This window comes from Bos mutus, chromosome 2 (assembly GCF_027580195.1).
Source record: "Bos mutus isolate GX-2022 chromosome 2, NWIPB_WYAK_1.1, whole genome shotgun sequence".
Taxonomy (NCBI): Eukaryota; Metazoa; Chordata; class Mammalia; order Artiodactyla; family Bovidae; genus Bos; species Bos mutus.
The window spans coordinates 51,212,500-51,233,091 of NC_091618.1; the positions used below are offsets into that span (position 1 = coordinate 51,212,500).

The window sequence follows — 20,592 nt, forward strand, 5'->3', positions numbered from 1 at the left end:
TCCTATTATCATTACTTTCAATCTCACTATTTTACCTTTTAGTCTTCCTTCTACTTTTGTAAGTGGTTGATCTTTCTTCACTGTGTATGTGATTTTTTTCCTTTCATTATTTCATATTTCACTTAAAGAACTCCCTTTAACATTTCTTATAAAGTCAGTTTTGTGATGCTGAACTCTTTTTAGTTTTTGCTTGTATGTAAAACTGATCTCTCACTCAAATCTGATTGATGACTCTGCCACATAAAGTATTCTTGGTTGTAGGCTTTTTTCCCCTTTCATCCATTTAACTGTATCATGCCATCTCTCTTCTGGCCTGCAGAGTTTCTGCTGAAAAGTCAGTTGATAGCCTTATGAGAGTTCCCTTATCTATAACTAGTTGCCTTTCCCTTGATGCTTTTAATATTCTATCTTTAATTTTTTTTCCATTTTAATTTACAGTGTGTAATGTTGAGGCCCTCTCTTTGGGTTGATCTTGTTTGAGACTCTCTGTGCTTCCTGGACCTGAATGTCTATTTCCTTTCCCAGATTAAGAAAGTTTTTGGCTATTATGTCTTCAAATGTGTTCTCTTCTTTCTCTTTTATTCTGGGACCCCTATAATGTGAGTGTTGGTAAATTTAATGTTGTCCTGGAGAACAACATTAAACTCATAAACTTCTTATTGAAAACTTTTTTGCTTTTCAGCTTGAATGATTTCCATTACTCTGTCATCTAGTGTTGATCTATTCCTCTATATCATCTGTCTCCTAATTTTGCCTAATTCTGTATTTTTATTTCTATATAATTGGTAAGTTTGATACTTTCCCCAATCTTGGAGAAGTGGCCTTATGTAGGAGATCCCCTGTGAGGCCCAGCAGCATACTCATCTCTGGTCACAAGAGCTCAGTGCTCTAGGGTGCCCTCTGTGTGGGCTATGTGGGCCCTTCTACCATGGCAGGGTGGCTACTGACTACCTCTTCTCCAGACTGATTGGTTGCCAGGCCCTACCAAGTATGGAGGCTGCCAACAACTGGTGGACAGGGCTGGGTCATGAGAAGGCTGGTTGCACAGCTCCAGGCAGTCCTGGAGCTAGTGCCAGCCCACTGGTGGGTGGAGTGGGGTCTTGAGGGGGGCTGGCTGCAAGTCTTGGTGTCCCAGAGCTAATATCAGCCTACTTGTGGGCAAGGTTCCAGGACTGAGGGTGCTCCTGGGACTGGTGTTCATTTGCTGTTGAGTGAGGCAGTGTAATGTTGCTAGTGCTGGTCGACTGGTGGTTGGAGTTACATCTCAGGATCTCTGGCTTTGAGGGTCCCAGAGTTGCTGTTGGCTCCACTGGTGGGTGAGGCCAGGTCCCAGTGTTAATGCTGCCTCCCTGGTGGGTAAAGCCAGTTCTTGATGTGTCTGTCTGCAAGGTCCAGGATCTGGGATCTGATGTCTGCCTGATGGTGAGTGGTCCAGTTCCTGGGCCCCTCTGATGGCTAGGGCCAAATTTCTAGGTGGCTGGGAGCTGAAAGGGGTTGATGGCATCTAGTCTGCTGGTGGGTGAGGCTGTGTACCAGTGCTGGTAAGCTAGAGGGAGGGTTCTACAACAGCACTTGCTAGCACCAATGTCCTTATGGTAGAATGAGCTCCCCAAAATGGCTGTCACCAGCATTTGTGTCTCCAAGTTGAGTCCCAGTTGCCTCCTTCCTCTCTGGAAGGCTGTCTGGTATCAGTAAGTGGGTCTGACTTAGGCTCCTTTCAAATTATTGCTTCAGCCCTGGGCCTTGGAGAGTGTGAGATTTTGCATGTATCCTTTAAGAGTAAAGTCTGGTTTCCTAGAGCCTTCTGGCTCTCCCAAAAACAAGTATGCTGGCCTTTAAAGCCAAACATTCCAGGGGCTTGCCTCACTGGTTGGAGGACCTCTTGGCTGGAGAGCCTCATACAGAGCTCAGAGAGATTCCTTCAGGAGAATCTCTGCAATTGAGATTATTCTCCTTTTTGTGAGTCACTTGACTATGTAACATCTCTGTCCCTCATACATGCCTTATTGTGGTTTCTTCTTTATATCTTTAGTTGCAGAATATGTTTCTATAAGTCTTCAGGTCATTCTCATTGAGAGTTCTGTAACTATTTGTGATTTTGGTGTGCCCATGGCAGGAGGTGATCTCAGGGTTTTCCTGCTCTGCCATTTTGGCCCTAATTCCTTTCTCTTTACTTTTTAAAGGCTTGGTTAACCAATTTATAATTTTTATTATGATAAAGTCAATTATTTTAAGGTCAGTTTATCCAACTCTGTAAGACTGAATTATTAGTAGGCCGAGATGGAGCAGATTATCAGGGTAGGAGAGCAGGATAAATACATACACAAATTATATTTCAGACAGAATTTAAACAATAAGAGAATTACCAAGAGAGTGCTATACATATTTAAAAATTGCTCACCTGCAATTGGAGGGTTTTTTTAAAAATCTAAATTTAGTATTGGTCTTGAAGAAAGTGTTGATTTTAACAGGGATATTGAGAGACACATTGGTGGCTCTGTTAGGGTACTTAATACTAGCTGAAATAACAGACAGACCCTCAAATCTCAGAGACTTAACCTAACAGAGATTACCCCTTGATCATGTGAAGTCAGATGAGAATCAGTTAGCTCTCCTTCACCTTATAGCAACACTGGCAGAAACACTTGCCTCCTCACTGGCTGTGGCAGGAATGAGACTGCTATGAATGAGGCACACCTCTTCTTAAACTACCTGATGTGGTGGTCACTTTTCATTGGCTGATTAGAGTTACAAGGCTATGAAGTAACTATAACAGATGCTGAGAAGTGAAAAGTTTAGAGCATATTGAGGAGGCTTTGAAAACCAAGATGAAGACTTGTGTTTACTTTAATACAGGGCCTTTTGATCTTTCTGACCAGGGGAGCAGAGGTTCAGAGCTGTGTCTTAACAAGGTTATGTGACCTTCAGTCGCTAGCATTTTCTGCAAATCAAGGTCCATTATCTCCTATTGCCTGGTTTATTAAAAGCTGTTGAACTATCCTTGGTAATGACTCTGGTTTCCTTCTCACTGACCTTATTTATTGCTACCAGGACGGTTAATACACCTTTGTGTGTCATTGCGTGATAAATACCACGATGGTGTAATTTATCACACAAACTGTGATGCCATTGAGGGTGCAAGTGCTACTGCTAATGCTTAGGTAAGAGGTGTGAACCGGGACTGTCTCCAGCAAACCGGGACTGGAGGTTACTCCAAGAGGAGACAGTGATGGTTCTCTGCTGCCAGCCAGGCCGATCAAGCCTCCAAGCCCATGTCTTCTATAATATAGCAGCAACCCTATCCAGCCCTTTCTTGTCCCTGATTTACATCTTTACTCAAACAAAATGTCTGAAAAGAGGCCTCACTACCGTAATCTAACCAAGTGCTTCTCTGTCTTTCCGCACTCAATCCCTTTACCCAGTTTTATTGTTTCCTTTGTACTTACCGCTTCCTGAAATTGTGTTATATTTATTCTGAAGTAGCTATCTCTATCCCCACTAGAATGTAAGCTCCACCAGGGGAGGGACTTTGTTTTGTCCATATCCAGTGCCTTAAAGAGAGCTCGACACATGGTAGGAATTCAGTAAATCATTTTCTAATATTTGAACTGTGGTGTTGGAGAAGACTCTTGAGAGTCCCTTGGACTGCAAGGAGATCCAACCAGTCCATTCTGAAGGAGATCAGCCCTGGGATTTCTTTGGAAGGAATGATGCTAAAGCTGAAACTCCAGTACTTTGGCCATCTCATGCGAAGAGTTGACTCATTGGAAAAGACTCTGATGCTGGGAGGGATTGGGGGCAGGAGGAGAAGGGGACGACAGAGGATGAGATGGCTGGATGGCATCACCGACTCAATGGACATGACTTTGAGTGAACTCTGGGAGTTGGTGATGGACAGGGAGGCCTGGCGTGCTGCGGTTCATGGGGTCACAAAGAGTAGGACATGACTGAATGACTGAACTGAACTGAACTGAACTGAATAAGAAAATTGTCATACCTTCTACTTCACCATCAACCCCAATATCCCCTCCCAAATAATCATTTGTGCTACTGTTGTTGCTTGTTGCTGTCTTCAGTAAGCTTGTTGCTGCTACTCTGTCTTCAGTAAGCTTGTTGCTGCCACTCTGGGAGATGCAGTTGAGACTCAAGGCTAAGTTTCCATCCTTTCTCATTTTGGAAGTTTCTTTGAATACTGTGTTCCACACCATCTCCTATCCTGCATGAAAGCATATAATTTTTAACACTGACTGAACTGTGTACTTTGTGGAGGCAGAGACTACCTCATTGAAAAGTCCTCATGGAGACTTCCCTGGTGGTCCAGTCGTTAAAAATCTGCCTTGCAATGCACGGGATGTGGGCTCAATCCCTGGTCAGGAACTAAGACCCCACATTCCCCAGAGCAACTAAGCCACTGTGCCATGACTAGAGAATCCATGCACCACGACGAAAGATCCCATATGATGCAGAAAAATAAATATTTTTTTAAAAAGTCCTCATGCATGCAATACTCACAAAAGTGGTACACTACTTACTCACAGAGCTGTAAAGAGAACTGAATGAGGTAATTTTTGTAAACTTCTCAATACATAGCACATGGTGTGATCAATATAAAATATATTCTCATCAATATAAAGATTGACAAGATAATTAAAATTATTTTTGTACTGTGTACTGTATCTTCAAAATCTATACTGTTAAACACATCTCACTTCATATGAGCCATATTTCAGGTGGTCAGTGGCTCCAGGTGGCTAATGGATGCTGTTTTGGATAGTGTAGCTGAAAACATAGAAATGGCAGATACAAAGCCATTCCTTCTGGGACTGTGGGAGAGAGGCTCAGGGAAGAGACTTGGAAGATACATTCCTTCTCTGAAGCCTACATTAAGATCTCTTGGAGAGGAAATGGCTGTGGCCCACCTGGGTGGCAAAGGCATTTGCTGAAGTTTTGTAGGCTTAGGCTGGGAGGTAAGAAAACCATGTGCTTGCATGTGGAAGAATTTGAAAGGAAATCTCCCTCTGCCATGTAAGGGCAACTTTCTGGAAAGCTGCCCTTAGGGATGCCCATGAAAACCTGCCACCCTGCTGGAGGGGGTCTGCCACTGGGTCAGCCACACACCACAGGCTGGGAAGGTGCCCATGGGCAAGGATGCTAACTGGCAGCCATACCATGGAAACAATGATAAAACCCTGGAACCAGAAAGAGAGTCCCCTCCTCTCACAGAGTTGTTTTGATACCTTTTATTAGTTCTGGTTGGCAAAAGACAGATGTTCAGAGTCCTGTTCAAGAATCACAAAGGAAGGCAAAAAGGGTAGATTTGGAGCTGAGAGCAAATAAAATGACCATTAGCAAAAAGCATAACATATATGTATTTTTAAATTTATTTATTTTTAATTAAGGGATAATTGCTTTACAATATTAAATTGTTTTGGTTTCCGCCATAGATCAACATGAATTAGCACAACTTATATTATCTGCTTTATAGATGGAAGTATGATTCTCGATAGTGCCTTCTCTTACTAAGTGAAATTCCTACCATGGAATCATACTCTACTCAAACGATCAGCACTTTTTCCTGAAAGTTGCTGCTAAGAAGTACATGTTACTTCCAGTAACTTGAGGATACGTTAACCTGAATACACTATCAGCTTAGTAAGTGGAGCATTCTGGTTATCAGAGGACAAAAATGGTATTTTAGTGATAGAGAAGGGAGATGGAGCAGAGTAAGACCTGGACACTAATGAGATTCAGATAAATTCCAAGGAGATGATGTAATGGACCAGAGGCTTTGCACATTTTTAAAGCTTTCTGATAGGTATTGTTGGATACGATTTTCCTTTCTTGCCTTGCCATATTCCAAGACAAACATTGAGAATTTAAAAAAATAGTAGAGTATGCCTTTGAATGAATATTTTGGATACTAAGTGCTTTACTCTAAAATTTGATTGTGAGAATAAGTTTTAGCTCTAACAGAGTAAACCTTTTTTTTTTTTTTTGCATGTAGGATAAATCAGCCAGCAAAGAAAAACCTAAGACACCAGGAAGAATTTTACCACAATTGGCTACGGTAATTTACATGTACACTCCCATTGGGTTTTAGCCCTTTTTAAAATGTTATTCGTTTTCAAACTCGTAAATAAGTAACTAAAATTATGATTTTTAATTTTGTGCTCAATTTGATTATTTTCTGTTTGAGAAATTCTGAGGTGCACATAAAATAAAAAATAACTATCTTAATAAATGTAACCTATAATTTCCTACTATTCTCTACTGAATATTTGAATATTCTGGATAGAAATGTTTCCAAGGTGGTCTAGCAGAAATATTTCAGTGTTGGAATTAGGGAGTGAAGCTGGGGGTTATGTCTTGTCACTAATGACTCTGCCATCTAAGGGAGTCACATACATCTCTGAGCCTCAGTTTCTGAGTTTGAAAGTAAGAAGGGTTATTGATTTTTGAGATGCATCTTCCAACACTGAAATTTACCATCTTTTTAAAATTTATCATTATGATTATAAATTGTCATTGTTCTGTGGAAGAGGCAGTTAACAAACATTTTCAGTTGACAAGTACTGGGAAAGATATACTTGACTGTAATAAATTTTTCCATTTAGTAGTTACATTGAATTTAATGACATTCAGTGTGCTCTTGTAACTCCTGGAAGTTGAGCTTAAGTGGAGGTTCAGTGCAAATAATGTTGTTTTTTTAAATTGTGATAAAATATGCATAACATACAACTGATCATTTAAACTGTTTTTAATCTATAGTTCATTAATATTAAGCACAGTTGTATTGTTGTACAGCCATCACCACCATCCGTCTTCAGAACTCTTTTTATATTGCCAAACTGAAACTCTACCCATTAGACACTAACTCTCTGTTTTGCCCTCTCCTCAGTCCACAGCAACCAGCATTCTTTCTGTCTCTATGTATTTTCCTATTCTAGGTACCTCATGTAAGTAGAATCATACAGTATTTATCTTTTGATGTCTGGCATATTTCACTTAGTATAATACTCTCAAATTTCGTCCAAATGATTATTTTTTGAAAGATATTTTAAAAGCTGAGAACAAACTAATAAAATTGAATTTGTTGCTTTATACAGAAAGATTCCTGATAATTTAAGATGGAGGATGTTTTTCACTTATAAAACTTGACTTACTATTCTTAGATAAAGTAAATGAACATTTCAAAATATACATTTTAACTGAAAATTTTTTTAATAATGCCAGATTATGCTGCCAAGTTCTATAGGATTGAGGCATATCTTTTCTGTGGTTCTATAAAATCTATCTTAAATTTTCTAGCTTAAAATACAGGACTTGAAATGGAATAGACACATGTTTATTTATTTATTTATTTTTTTAAAATCAGCCCCTGCTGCTGCGCATCGCCTCACCACACGTTCTCAGCTCAGTTTATGTGTCTACACCCTCTCTGCCTGTGAGGGCCAGGGCCCTGCCGTCCGCAGCTGCTGGGCTCCAGCCACCCTGATCTGGGGTTCCCCTAGACACATGTTTAAAATTTAATAAATTTAAAAACAAAATTACCCTCAGTTTGTTGCATCTTGTTAGTATACAGGTTTAGAGATGTAAACTCAATTAAAATTTTCTGACTTACTAGTCAGTGGCTGAGTTGAATACTAATCCCTTCTTGTCATTGGCATATACTAGTCTGAAATGCTTTTTTCGGCTATTTAAACCTGGTTTCATGTTCTTATTTGGCCATATCTTGCATTTTTCAGCCTTCTTTGAGTTTTATGTGTTTTAGGGGAGATCATATTTTTAAGAGATTTTAAAAAGTTCACTGACAAACAACTAAGAAACTTTTATTTGAATATTAAAATTTGTTCTTGGATAAAATTTTCCAGCAGTAGTTAAAACTACTGTAGTAGTGATTTTCATTCCAGGCCTTTGTTTCTGGTGGTGATCCTTGTTGTTGAAATCAAGGGTGACCCAGTGCTGGGGGCTCTGATCCTCTCTGAGCTGGGGACCTGATTCTAAACCTTTGTGAACATCTCACTCACCTGAAATCCTTTATGGAGCAAGATCACAGCAGAAGATTGGCAAGGCAGATGAAAGGATGGAAAAGCATTGACTTACTGTCTTAGCTTACTTTCCTATGAAAGAAGAGCTTGAAAAAAGGATTTGTGTGCAGGTAGTTTATTTAAAAGTAGCAATAAAGGATTGGGAAGAGTAAAACTAAAAGCCAGTGCAAACATGGGCTATCAAGTTCTGAATATGAAAGGAAGACACAGATTCAATTGTCAGTGCTTAAAAATAAGTACATTTTACTTCAAAGGCTGCCCATCTGGGTTTCTTGAAGAGCCGTAGGTTCTAGCAATAGTGGGTCTGTATTCTGGCATTGTAGTAGCTGGCTCGAGCTAATTATCTGTTGCATTTTTTTAAGACAGAGGTTTTCTCCCTAGGCCACAGTCCCCAAGGCCCTGTAACGTTTCCTAGCACTGAAGCTGGGTGCTGATTAGCTATCATCACTAGCTTTACTCCCTCTTTTATGATACTTGCCAGAACTGTGTAGGTATAAGAATTTATGACCCCTGCCTTAAATGATAGAATGAACGTGTGAGTTGCCAGGGTAATCTAGTTGATAAAGTCATGAGAATAGGAAGATCCTCTGGAGCTGGAATGTAGAGAAACTCATTAGCATTGGGGTCCAGCAAGATAGAAGGCTGAAAAATCACTTGCCAATGTCTGGGGCTGAGTAAACTCTGTGGAATAAACACCCATGTTAGGTAATAGGCACCCATATCAAACCAACAGCAGAGCGAGCACTTGCTAATGTATTCCAAATGTCACACACCATGCCATTCACAGGCTTTAATGTGATTTGCTGTTGTGTGTTTATGCCTTCTTTCAGTTCAGTTCAGTCACTCAGTCATGTCTGACTCTTTGAGATCCCATGGACTGCAACATGCCAGGCCTCCCTGTCCATCACCAACTCTCAGAGTTTACTCAAGCTCATGTCCATTGAGTTGGTGATGCCATCCAACCATCTCATCCTCTGTTGTCCCCTTCTCCTCCCACCTTCAATCTTTCCCAGCATCAGGGTCTTTTCAAAAGAGTTGGTTATTCACATCAGATGGCCAAAGTATTGGAGTTTTCAGCTTCAGCATCAGTCCTTCCAATGAATATTCAGGACTGATTTCCTTTAGGTTGGACTGGTTGGATCTCCTTGCAATCTAAGGGACTCTTAAGCATCTTCTCCAATACCACAGTTCAAAAGGATCAATTCTTTGGCGCTCAGCTTTCTTTATAGTCTGACTCTCACATCCATAGACTACTGGAAAAACCACAGCTTTGACTAGATGGACCTTTGTTGGCAAAGTAATGTCTCACCTTTCTAATATGCTGTCTAAGTTGGTCATAACTTTTCTTCCCAGGAGCAAGCATCTTTTAATTTCATGGCTACAGTCACCATCTGCAGTGATTTTGGAGCCCCCAATAATGAAGTCTGCCACTGTTTCCCCATCTATTTGCCATGAAGTGATGGGACCAGATACCATGATCTTAGTTTTCTGAATGTTGAGTTTTAAGCCAACTTTTCACTCTCCTCTTTCACTTTCATCAAGAGGCTCTTTAATTCTTCTTCACTTTCTGCCATAAGGGTGGTGTCATCTGCATATCTGAGGTTCCTGACATTTCTCCTGGCAATCTTGATTCCAGCTTGTGCTTCATCCAGCCCAGCATTTCTCATGATGTACTCTGCATATAAGTTAAATAAGCAGGTTGACAATATACAGCCTTGACATACTTCTTTTTCTTCCATGTCTAGTTCTAATTGTTGCTTCCTAACCTGAATACAGGTTTCTCAGGAGGCAGGTCAGGTGGTCTGGTATGTCCATCTCTTTAATAATTTTCCATATTTTTTTGTGATCCACACAATCAAAGGCTTTGGCATAGTCAATAAAGCAGAAGTAGATTTTTTTCTGGAACTCTCTTGCTTTCGATGATCCAGTGGATGTTGGCAATTTGATCTCTGATTCCTCTGCCTTTTCTAAAACCAGCTTGAACATCTGGAAGTTCATGGTTCATGTACTATTGAAGCCTGGGTTAGATAATTTTGAGCATTACTTTACTAGTGTGTGAGATGAGTGCAATTGTGTGGTAGTTTGAATATTCTTTGGCATTGCCTTTCTTTGGGATTGGAATGAAAACTGACCTTTCCCAGTCCTGTGGCCACTGCTGAGTTTTCCAAATTTGCTGGCATATTGAGTGCAGCACTTTCACAGCATCATCTTTTAGGATTTGAAATAGCTCAACTGGAATTCCATCACCTCCACCAGCTTTGTTCGTAGTGATGTTTCCTAAGGCCCACTAGACTTCACATTCCAGGATGTCTGGCTCTAGGTGAGTGATCATACCATCATGATTATCTGGGTCGTGAAGATTTTTTTTGTATACTTCTGTGTATTCTTGCCACCGCTTCTTAATATCTTCTGCTTCTGTTAGGCCCATACCATTTCTGTCCTTTACTGTGCCCATCTTTGCATGAAATGTTCCCTTTGTTTCTCTAATTTTCATGAAGAGACCTCTAGTCTTTCCCATTCTATTATTTTCCTCTATTTCTTTGCACTGATCGCTGAGGAAGGCTTTCTTATCTCTCCTTGCTATTCTTTGGAACTCTGTATTTAGATACTTATATCTTTTCTTTTCTCTTTTGCCTTTCACTTCTCTTCTTTTCACAGCTATTTGTAAGGGTTCCTCAGACAGCCGTTTGGGTTTTTTGCGTTTCTTTTTCTTGGGGATGGTCTTGATCCCTGCCTCCTGTACAACATCGTGAACCTCTGTCCATAGTTCTTCAGGCGCTCTAAAAATCTAATCCCTTGAATCTATTTGTCACTTCCACTGTATAATCATAAGCGATTTGACTTAGGTCATACCTGAATGGTCTAATGGTTTTCCCTACTTTCTTCAATTTAAGTCTGAATTTGGCAATAAGGAGTTCATGATCTGAGCTACAGTCAGCTCCCAGTCTTGTTTTTACTGATTGTACAGAGCTTCTTCAAGTTTGGCTGCAAAGAATATAAGATGTCCTAATTTGTTGGAGAAAATGTCTGTGTTTATACATTCTTATGCATTTCATGAAAAAAAAAAGCCTTTTTTCTATCTTGTTTTGTTGATGCTATCTAAAATTTCATATTTCAGGTGAGTACAAAGCCCCAGTGGCAGCAGGCAGCTCCATCGTTCCATTTGAATGTAAAGCAGGATGAAGATATTCCAGAGCAGTTTAGTGTTAAAAATGAACAGTCATATGGTAAGAACTCTAATATTCTGTCTTAGGTTTAAAGAAATTTCCTGGAGGGAAAAAAAAAATCACAACATGTAGTTAAAGCAATGAAAGTGGAAAGTTATAATTATGTTTATATCAAATGGAAAAATTTACCCCAAAAGTGTTTCCTCAGAAAATACTTGATTTCACGTCTTAGTTGTTTCAGACTATTGCAAATGCTATAAAGGCTGATATTTTAGGAATTGCAATGTTTATAATAAAACTTTGAGTAACTGTTTTCAGAATTTGCCTCTGTGTCAAAGACTAATATTTTTTCTAAGGGGGATTGTAATAGGTTGTAAACATTACTTCTAAATTATTTACATTAATATTTTTATTTTGACTTATTAGATTGATTACAGTAAATGTTAACATCTTTTCCTCATAGTTCTTTAAATTTGCTAAAATAATTTTACATTCTGTGTTTATAATGATTTTAAGAAGGTTCTATGCAAAATCGTTGAAAATTTGAGTTTATTTGCATTTATCAAAATATAAAATTAATTGAGTATTCTTGAAATAAAGCTTTCTATTATGATGACATCAAAGGAGATTGAGATTAGTTTAACTTCAAGAAAGGAAATGTGGTTACTTAAGAACTTAAAGAATGTAGTTTTTTCATTAAAAGATACTTCAGTGTTTTATTTTAACCTCTTAAACATTTTAACTTACTTTTAAAGATGACTAATTTACACTTTTTTTTTTTTTTTAATTCAAGCTGAATACAAGGAACGCTTTGGGAAAAAGGGCAGGTTACTTGACCAGATTGATGATAGTCATGCTGGACCATCTACTTCCAGAGGAAAGAGCAAATCTCCACATAAAGAACGAGAGAACTTCAGAAGCACCCTTGTTAATGTCATCATGTAAGTTCTGTGAGCTAACCAATGTGTGTTACCCTAGTTAGAGTCCTTGGAAACTCTTTAATCTAAAATTACAAGAATTCTGTGCATCTCTAAGGATTCCTGAAAGCCTTGTTGAAATGAGGTTAGGTTATAAATAATGAAAGATTAAGCTTAACTCTATTAAGGTGTCCCATTTTTAAATATCATGAGCTGAAAAGGTATGCTGATGAGAATGATCAGTGAAATTCTGTAATAGGGGTAGAAGAGAGTTTTACTCAAGCCAAATTTAGGACTATAGTCTGGGAGATGCAGATTCAATATGCATCTGAATTCGTAGTCCTCTAGACTACAAAATGGGGGAGGCTTAAAAAGGCAAAAATCAAGAATTATATTTGGAACTGGCAAAAAGGAAGGATGCTTGTTCAGTAAGGATTGGTTGGGGTACAGAATAGTTGCATAGTTACAAGGAATTGTAGCTGACAGCTGCTGCTGCGTCGCTTCAGTCATGTCCAACTCTGTGCGACCCCACAGATGGCAGCCCACAGATGGGATTCTCCAGGCAAGAACACTGGAGCGGGTTGCCATTTCCTTCTCTAATGCATGAAAGTGAAAAGTGAAAGTGAAATCGCTCAGTCGTGTCCGACTCTTCGTGACCCCATGGACTGCAGCCTACCAGGCTCCTCCGTCCATGGGATCTTCCAGGCAAGAGTACTGGAGTGGGGTGCCATTGCCTTCTTTGAGCATAACTGGTGGTATCCTTGAGGTTGATAACAGTTCAGAAAATACAGGTCCTCAGTTATGCGGGAATATGTCTGAAACCACATGCACCTGGCTCAGTTTTAAATGCCTGAAACAGTTACTCCATTTAGATTTTTAAATTCAGTCTTCTCTTTAAGAAATTCAGTCTTCTCTTTAATGATTAAAACAGATGTACAACGCATGTTTGGTAGGGCATAAGACAGGCTGTTGAGAGTTAGCATGAAGTTCAAGCCAAATCATGTATAAGCCAGAATGACTTCCCTGAACCTCAATATGTGAAAATTTCTTCTGTCAGGTGTCAATATTAATACTTGTTATTGGTTGAGAGAATGGGCTCAATGGGCTTTCTGGTTTTAGGTATGGTGGTTGGTGGAAGATTTAGGGCAGTTTTTTCCCCCATCTTGTTTTATTCAGGTGATGAGGTGAGTTCCCTGTAGTTGTAGATCTTTTTGTGCATAAAAGGAAGGAACTGCGGTAAAGTGATCAACAGCATGGTCAGGGCAGGGCTTGCCCAGTCTAAAGTGCAGATCTGTTTACAGGGTGCAGTACAGATGCAAGTTACCAGTTCCTCTTTGCCTGTTTTTTTTGTTGTTTTGTTTTTCCATTGCTTGGTGCTAGTTGTTCAGTAGCCCGTTTCTTTCAGTATGACTCAAGGTGCACACGTTGCCATTTGTGAAAAGAGTTTAGTGACACATTACACTGTCACTCCCAGGAAAGCCCCGTTTTACTGTCCCCATGTGACATCTTACTGGCTGGATAGGCATCTTGAGGGGAGGGCAGTGGTCACTGTGTGCTACGAAAGGAAGGCAGTCTCGTGGGCTCCTGTGCAGTTAGAACCCAGGCAGGCGCCTCTGTGGAGTGGCTAGGAGTTGGCTTTTGCCAGGCACCACTGGACATTACCAGCTTGGCCCACTTATACCACCTTTTTTCAGTTAAGCTCTCTCAGATCACACAAACTGTAAAATCAACACTTCAAGCCATGGGTGGGTAGGCCTCTGGTTACAAATTCTTAGAAGCGACTCTTTCACTTCCCAGTGTCCTGGTCAAAACAGACGGTCTTTTTGACACTACGTTCCTGTGCCTGTCATTTTTGGCCCTCCCCTGGTTGAAGATAGAGCCTATTTGGGGTTGCAGCTTTATACAGGGGTGTGGGTTTGAATTTTCCATTTAACTCTAGCCTACAAAGTCATCTCCTGACCTACATGAACATTAAAGTCCAAGGCTCTCTCCCACAAGGGCAGCTGTAACCTCAGGGCTTGGCTGTTCTCTGCCTTATCATTCCGTCTTTTTCCTCCTGAGTATTTCCTTTTTCCTTGAGAACTTGGCTATGCATTCAAAGGAACTTTGTGACATTCAGTGTTTATAGAATTGTACAGGGAGATTTTTCAGATTATCTTTTCTGCCGAGTTGTAAGAAACAGAAGTATCTTTTTAGCCATAAAACTCACGTCCATTGAGTCAGTAATGCCATCCAACCATCTCATCCTCTGTTGTCCCCTTCTTCTACCCTCAATCTTTCCCAGCATCAGGGTCTTTTCCAATGAGTCAGTTCTTCCCATCAGGTGGCCAAAGTATCGGAGCTTTAGCTATCAGTACTTCCAATGAATATTCAGGATTGATTTCCTTTAGGATTGGCTGGTTTGATCTCCTTGCTGTCCAAGGGACTCAAGAGTCTTTTCCAACACCACAGTTTGAAAGCATCTGTTCTTTGGTGCTCAGCATTCTTTATGGTCCAACTGTCAAATCTGTACATGACTATGGAAAAATCGTAGCTTTTAGACAGTCCTTTGTCAGCAAAGTGATGTCTGTGCTTTTTAATACACTTTCTAGGTTTATCATAGCTTTTCTTCCAAGGAGCAAGCATCTTTTAATTTCATGGCTTCAGTCACCCTCTGCAGTCATTTTGGAGTCCAAGAAAATAAACTCTGTCACTGTTTCCATTTTATTCCATCTCTTTGCTATGAAGTGATGGGACCAGATGCCATGATCTTACTTTTTTGAATGTTGAGTTTTAAGCCAGCTTTTTCACTCTCCTCTTTCATCTTCATCAAGAGGTTCTTTAGTTCCTTTTTGCTTTCTGCCATTAGGGTGGTGTCATCTGCTTACCTGAGATTGTTGATATTTCTCCTGGCAATCTTGATTCCAGCTTGTGTTTCATCCAGCCTGGTGTTTCACATGATGTACTCAGCATATAAGTTAAATAAGCAGGGTGACAATACACAGCCTTGATGTACTGCTTTCCCAATTTGGAACTGGTCTGTTGTTCCATGTCTGGTTCTAACTGTTGCTTCTTGACCAGCATATGGGTTTCTCAGGAGGCAGGTAAGTTGGACTAATTACAATTCAGTCTGAGTTTCTGGACTTCAGTAGCATGTTTAATCCCATTATTAGTTATTGGTATTCTTATATATGTAAGCTTAATTCTAACAACTTATTTTGTATTTTTTTACTATGTGTTGCTTTATTTAATCTTTTTTATTATTTCTATTGAATCGAATATTAGTTATTGGTATTCTTATATATGTAAGCTTAATTCTAACAACTTATTTTGTATTTTTTTACTATGTGTTGCTTTATTTAATCTTTTTTATTATTTCTATTGAATCGAATTTTCTATTTTCTTCCTTTATTCCTATTGTCTTAAAAGTTATAAAATGTATTTTTATTGTTTTAGTGGTTACCCAAGCATTTGAAACCATGTATTACGGTTTATAGGGGGCTTCCCAAGTGGCACATTGGTAAAGAATCCACCTGCTAATGCAGGAGATGCAGGTTTGATCCCTGGGTTCCAGAAGATCCCCAGAGGAGGAAACAGCAATCCACTCCAGTATTCTTGCCTGGGAAATAATCCCATGGACAGAGGAGCCTGGCAGGCTACAGTCCACGGGGTCACAAGACTCTGACACAGCTGAGCAACTGAGCACACACAAGTACACACACACATTGTAATTTATATTTTCTTAAGTTTAAAATGCATTTGATTCATTTTCTCCCTGAATAATATGAAAGGACTTTGGAGTACTTTAGCTTAGCTCTGAACTTTCCTTGCATTTTTCATGTGATTGCTTATTTTATTTCTACCAATAGTTCTATAATATTTTAGTTTTACCAAGTCCTTAAATTCCCCATTCTCTTTTTTTCCTAAAGTTAACACTTACTTAGATTTACTAACATGTTTTCTAGTTTTTTAGAAAATAGTCTTTGCATTCTGCTTCTTACCTCTAGGTTCATTTTCTTTCTTGCTGAAGTCCATCCCTTAGTAGCTCTTCCAGTGAGAATCTGTAGAGAGTAAACCCAAAACTTTCATTTTATAAAGGTCTCCACTAATTTTGCCTTTCTCTTGAAATGATGAGTAAGCTGGCTGCAGAGTTAAAGGATAATAGCAATTTTCCCCTACAAATCTGGAAAACATTAGATTGAAAAATATTAACATTTTCCCCATTTGGTGGTGGTGGTTTAGTTGCTAAGTAGTGTCCAACTCTTGCACCCCATGAACAGTAGCCTGCCAGGCTCCTCTGTCCATGGGATTCTCCACGCAAGAGTCCTGGAGTGGGTTGCCATTTCCTTCTCCAGGGGATCTTCCCAACCCAGGAATTGAACGTGGGTCTCCTGCATTGCAGACAGATTCTTTACCAACTGAGCTACAAGGGAAGCCTCCCCTAGCTTTATTGACAAATAAAATTAAAGCGTATGATGTGATGACTTAATATACACTGTGAAAGAATTTCTACAGTCAATTTAGCACATCCATCACCTGACATATTTAAACCCCTCCCTTTTTTTGATAAGAATCTTTAAGTTTTACTCCGTTAGCAAATTTTATTTACACAACACGGTATTTTCTATAGCCACATAATGGCATGTATTATTGTTGATGAGAAGCCTGTGTTGCTTTATTTGTTATTACTTTGCAGTCTGTGTTTGTGCAGTTTGTCTTTTCCTTTTTTCCCCTGAATGTTATATTTTCATAGTCTTCTATACAGGCTTTAAGAAACATAGCCTTATTAAGATATAATTTATATACCATTAAACTCACCTATATTAAATGTACATTGAATGAATTTTAGTAAATTTCTATTGTTGCACAACCTTCACCAAAATCCAGTTTTAGAATACTTCTGTCATCCATAAATTCCCTTTTGCCCATTTCAATTAATCCTCTCTACCACTGGTTGCCCGAGGCAATCATTGATCTGCTTTCTATCTCTGTAGTATTATCTTTTCTAAAATTTCACATAAATCGAATTGTACAATATGTATGTATTTGAAATCCATCTTGCTTATTGTTTGGGGCTATTATAAATGATGCTGCTATGAGTTTTGCATGCAAGTCTTTTCGTGGACATATGTTTTCACTTCTGGGTAGATACCTAGTTGTAGAAATTCTGTGTTATGTGTTGATAGGAGGTATATGTTTAAGACAATTCTAAATTTTCTTTTGCAAATCATCATACTATTTTACATTCCCATAAGAATGAATAAAGAAGTTTCTAATCTCTCCACAGTCTTGCCCATGCTTTGTCTTGTGTTTTGTCATTCCAGTAAATGTACTGTTGGATCTTATCACGGCTTTAAGTTGTTATGTCTCTAATGACCAATAACGATGGACATCTCTTTTGTAGTTGTTTGGCATTCACATAATTTCTTTGGGGAATTGTCAATTTAAATCTTTTTGTTTTTCAGTTTTAAACTTTTTGCCCATTATTAAAAATCGGGTTGTTTGTCTGATTATTGCACTGTAAGAGTTTTTTATATATTTTCTATGGAAGTTCTTTATCAGATATATCCTTTGAAACTATTTTCTTTCAGTCTGTGGTTTATCTTTTAGTTTTCCTAATGGAATTTTTTAAAAAGCAAAAGTTTAAAGTTTGAAGCTTGATTTATTGATTTTTTAATAGTTCATTCCTTTAGAGTCATATCTAAGAACCTTTTCCTATCATAATATTGTAAATATTATGTTTTCTTAGATGTTTAGCTTAACTCTAGTTTTAGTTTTGGCTCTCACATTTATATGTATGCTTTATTTCAGTATCTATGTTGTGAGGTAAGTGTTTAAGGGTTTTTTTTTTGCATATCAATATCCAAATGTTTCAGCCCCATTGGTTGAAAAGACAGTTTTCATTAAATTACCTTGGCACCTTTGTAAAAAATCATTTGACTGTGTATAGGCTTCTATTTCCCTTCAACTGTCTGTGTTTACACCGCTATCGTGTTGTCTTGATCTCTATGGCTTTATATTAAGTTTTGAAATCAGGTAGTTTAATTCCACAAAATTCTCTTTCAGAATTGTTTTGGCTATTCTAGGTCTTTTGCATTTCCATGTATGTACACTTTAATATCATCTTGTCATCTTCTTTATAAAAAAAAGAAAAGCATACTGAGATATAGTAGACAATGTATTGAATCTGTAAATCAATTTTGAGAGAATTGCCATTTCGATAATATTGAGCCTTCCAGTCCATGAACATGTTATTTCCCTCTATTGATTTAGATTTTATTTAATTGCTGTCAATAGTGTCTTACATTTTTAATGTACAAATCTTAGACTTTGAAAGACTTATTCTTAAGTGCTTCTACTTCTCTTTTTGATGTGAATGAAGTTTTTTAATTTCATTTTCTGGTTGTTCTTTGTCAGTATATAGAAAAATTGACTTTTGCTTGTTAATTTTGTACCATGAGACCTTACTAGTTACTAGTTATGGAGCTTTTTAAAAGTTTCCTTAGAATTTCCTACATATCAACCATGTTCTCTGCAAATATAGATTTATTTCTTCATTTTCAGTTTAGATGTTTTTCTTTTCTTTCTCTTTCCATTTTGCTCTTGGTAGATCTTTCAGTACATTGTTCAATAAAACTTGTGACAATGAAATTTCAAATCTTATGGGGAAAGCATTCAGTCATTCACATTTATCTATCATGTTAAATGTAGGTTTTTAAGATATTCTTTATTAGATTAAGGTAGTTTTTTGTGAGGTTTTGTCATGAGTGGGTGCTGGATTTTTGTCAAATGCTTTTTTGATGTCCATTGTGATCATCATTTGATTTTTGTTATTTTTTAAATATGGCAGTTCAGTTCAGTCAGTCTGTGACCCCATGGACTGCAGCACGCCAGGCTTCCCTGTCCATCACTCTGTCTCAGAGTTTGCTCAAACTCATGTCCATTGAGTCAGTGATGTCATCCAACCATATCATTCTCTGTTGTCCCCTTTGCCTCCTGCCTTCAGTCTTTCCCAGCATCAGGACTTTTCCCAATAAGTCAGTTCTTCACATCAGGTGGCCAAAGTATGGGAGTTTCAGCTTCAGCATCAGTCCTTCCAATGAATATTCAGGACTGATTTCCTTTAGGATGGACTGGTTGGATCTCCTTGCAGTCCAAGGGACTCTCAAGAGTCTTCTCCAACACCATAGTTCAAAAGCATCAGTTCTTCAGTGCTCAGTCTTCTTTATGGTCCAACTCTCACATCCATACATAACTAGTGGAAAAACCATAACTTTGACTAAATGGACCTTTGTCGGTAAAGTAATGTCTTTGCTTTTTAATATGCTGTCTAGGTTTGTCATAGCTTTTCTTCCAAGGAGCAAGCGTCTTTTAATTTCATGGTTGGAGTTACTATGTGCAGTGATTTTGGAGCCCAAGAAAACAAAGTCTGTCACTGTTTCCTTTACATTAATTGCTTTGTATATGTTAAAGAAATCTTGCATTTCTTTTAACTTCATCATTGTTTATTTTTGTGTAATCCCTTTTATACATTTGTTAAACTTTTAAGGATTTTCACGTCTACAAATGAATAATATGAGACTGTACTTATCTTGTGTTGTCTTTGGCTTTGGTATCAGAGCACTACTGGCTTCTTAAAATGAGTTGGGAAGTGTTTCCAACCACTCTATTTTCCAAATGAATTTTTGTAGAATTGGCATTAGTTATTCCTTACCTGTTTGATAGAGCTTATTAGTGAGACCATCTGGACCTGCACTTTTATTTGTAAAAAGGTTCAGTTTAGTTCAGTCGCTCAGTTGTGTCCGACTCTTTGCGACCCCATGAATCGCAGCATGCCAGGCTTCCCTGTCCATCCCTAACTCCCGGAGTTCACTCAGACTCATGTCCATCGAGTCAGTGATGCCATCCAGCCATCTCATCCTCTGTCGTCCCCTTCTCCTCCTGCCCCCAATCCCTCCCAGCATGAGTCTTTCCCAATGAGTCAACTCTTCACATGAGGTGGCCAAAGTACTAGAGTTTCCGCTTTAGCATCATTCCCTCCAAAGAAATCCCAGGGCTGATCTCCTTCAGAATGGACTGGTTGGATCTCCTTGCAGTCCAAGGGACTCTCAAGAGTCTTCTCCAACACCGCAGTTCAAAAGCATCAATTCTTCAGTGCTCAGCTTTCTTCACAGTCCAACTCTCACATCCATACATACTAATTCAATTAGTTCATTTGATATAGATCTCATCATATTTTTTATTTATTCTTGAATCATGTTTAGTACTTTTTTGCCTTTTAGGAATATTTTCTTTTTATTTAAATTGTCTAATTTGCTGGGATACAGCTGTTCAGATAACTTCCTTGTTCTTAGCCTTTGTGCTCATTTCCTCCCTTCGTACCTGTTGACTGCAAGTCCAGACCTTTTCCAGGAGTCTCTAAGGCAGATTTCAATCTCTCCTGCATGAGTTATTGTCTCTGGTGTTTTAAATTGTTTCAAC

General features: G+C 38.6%; 1 protein-coding gene across 1 annotated transcript in view; it reads left to right on the plus strand.

Moving 5' to 3' along the window:
• DNAH7 (dynein axonemal heavy chain 7) overlaps positions 1–20,592 on the plus strand; it is a 259,565-nt gene that overhangs the window by 15,331 nt on the left and 223,642 nt on the right. Inside the window, 3 exon segments of the mRNA XM_070388877.1 lie at positions 6,005–6,067; positions 11,167–11,275; positions 12,009–12,156. Of these exon segments, the coding sequence (XP_070244978.1) occupies positions 6,005–6,067; positions 11,167–11,275; positions 12,009–12,156 (320 nt within the window).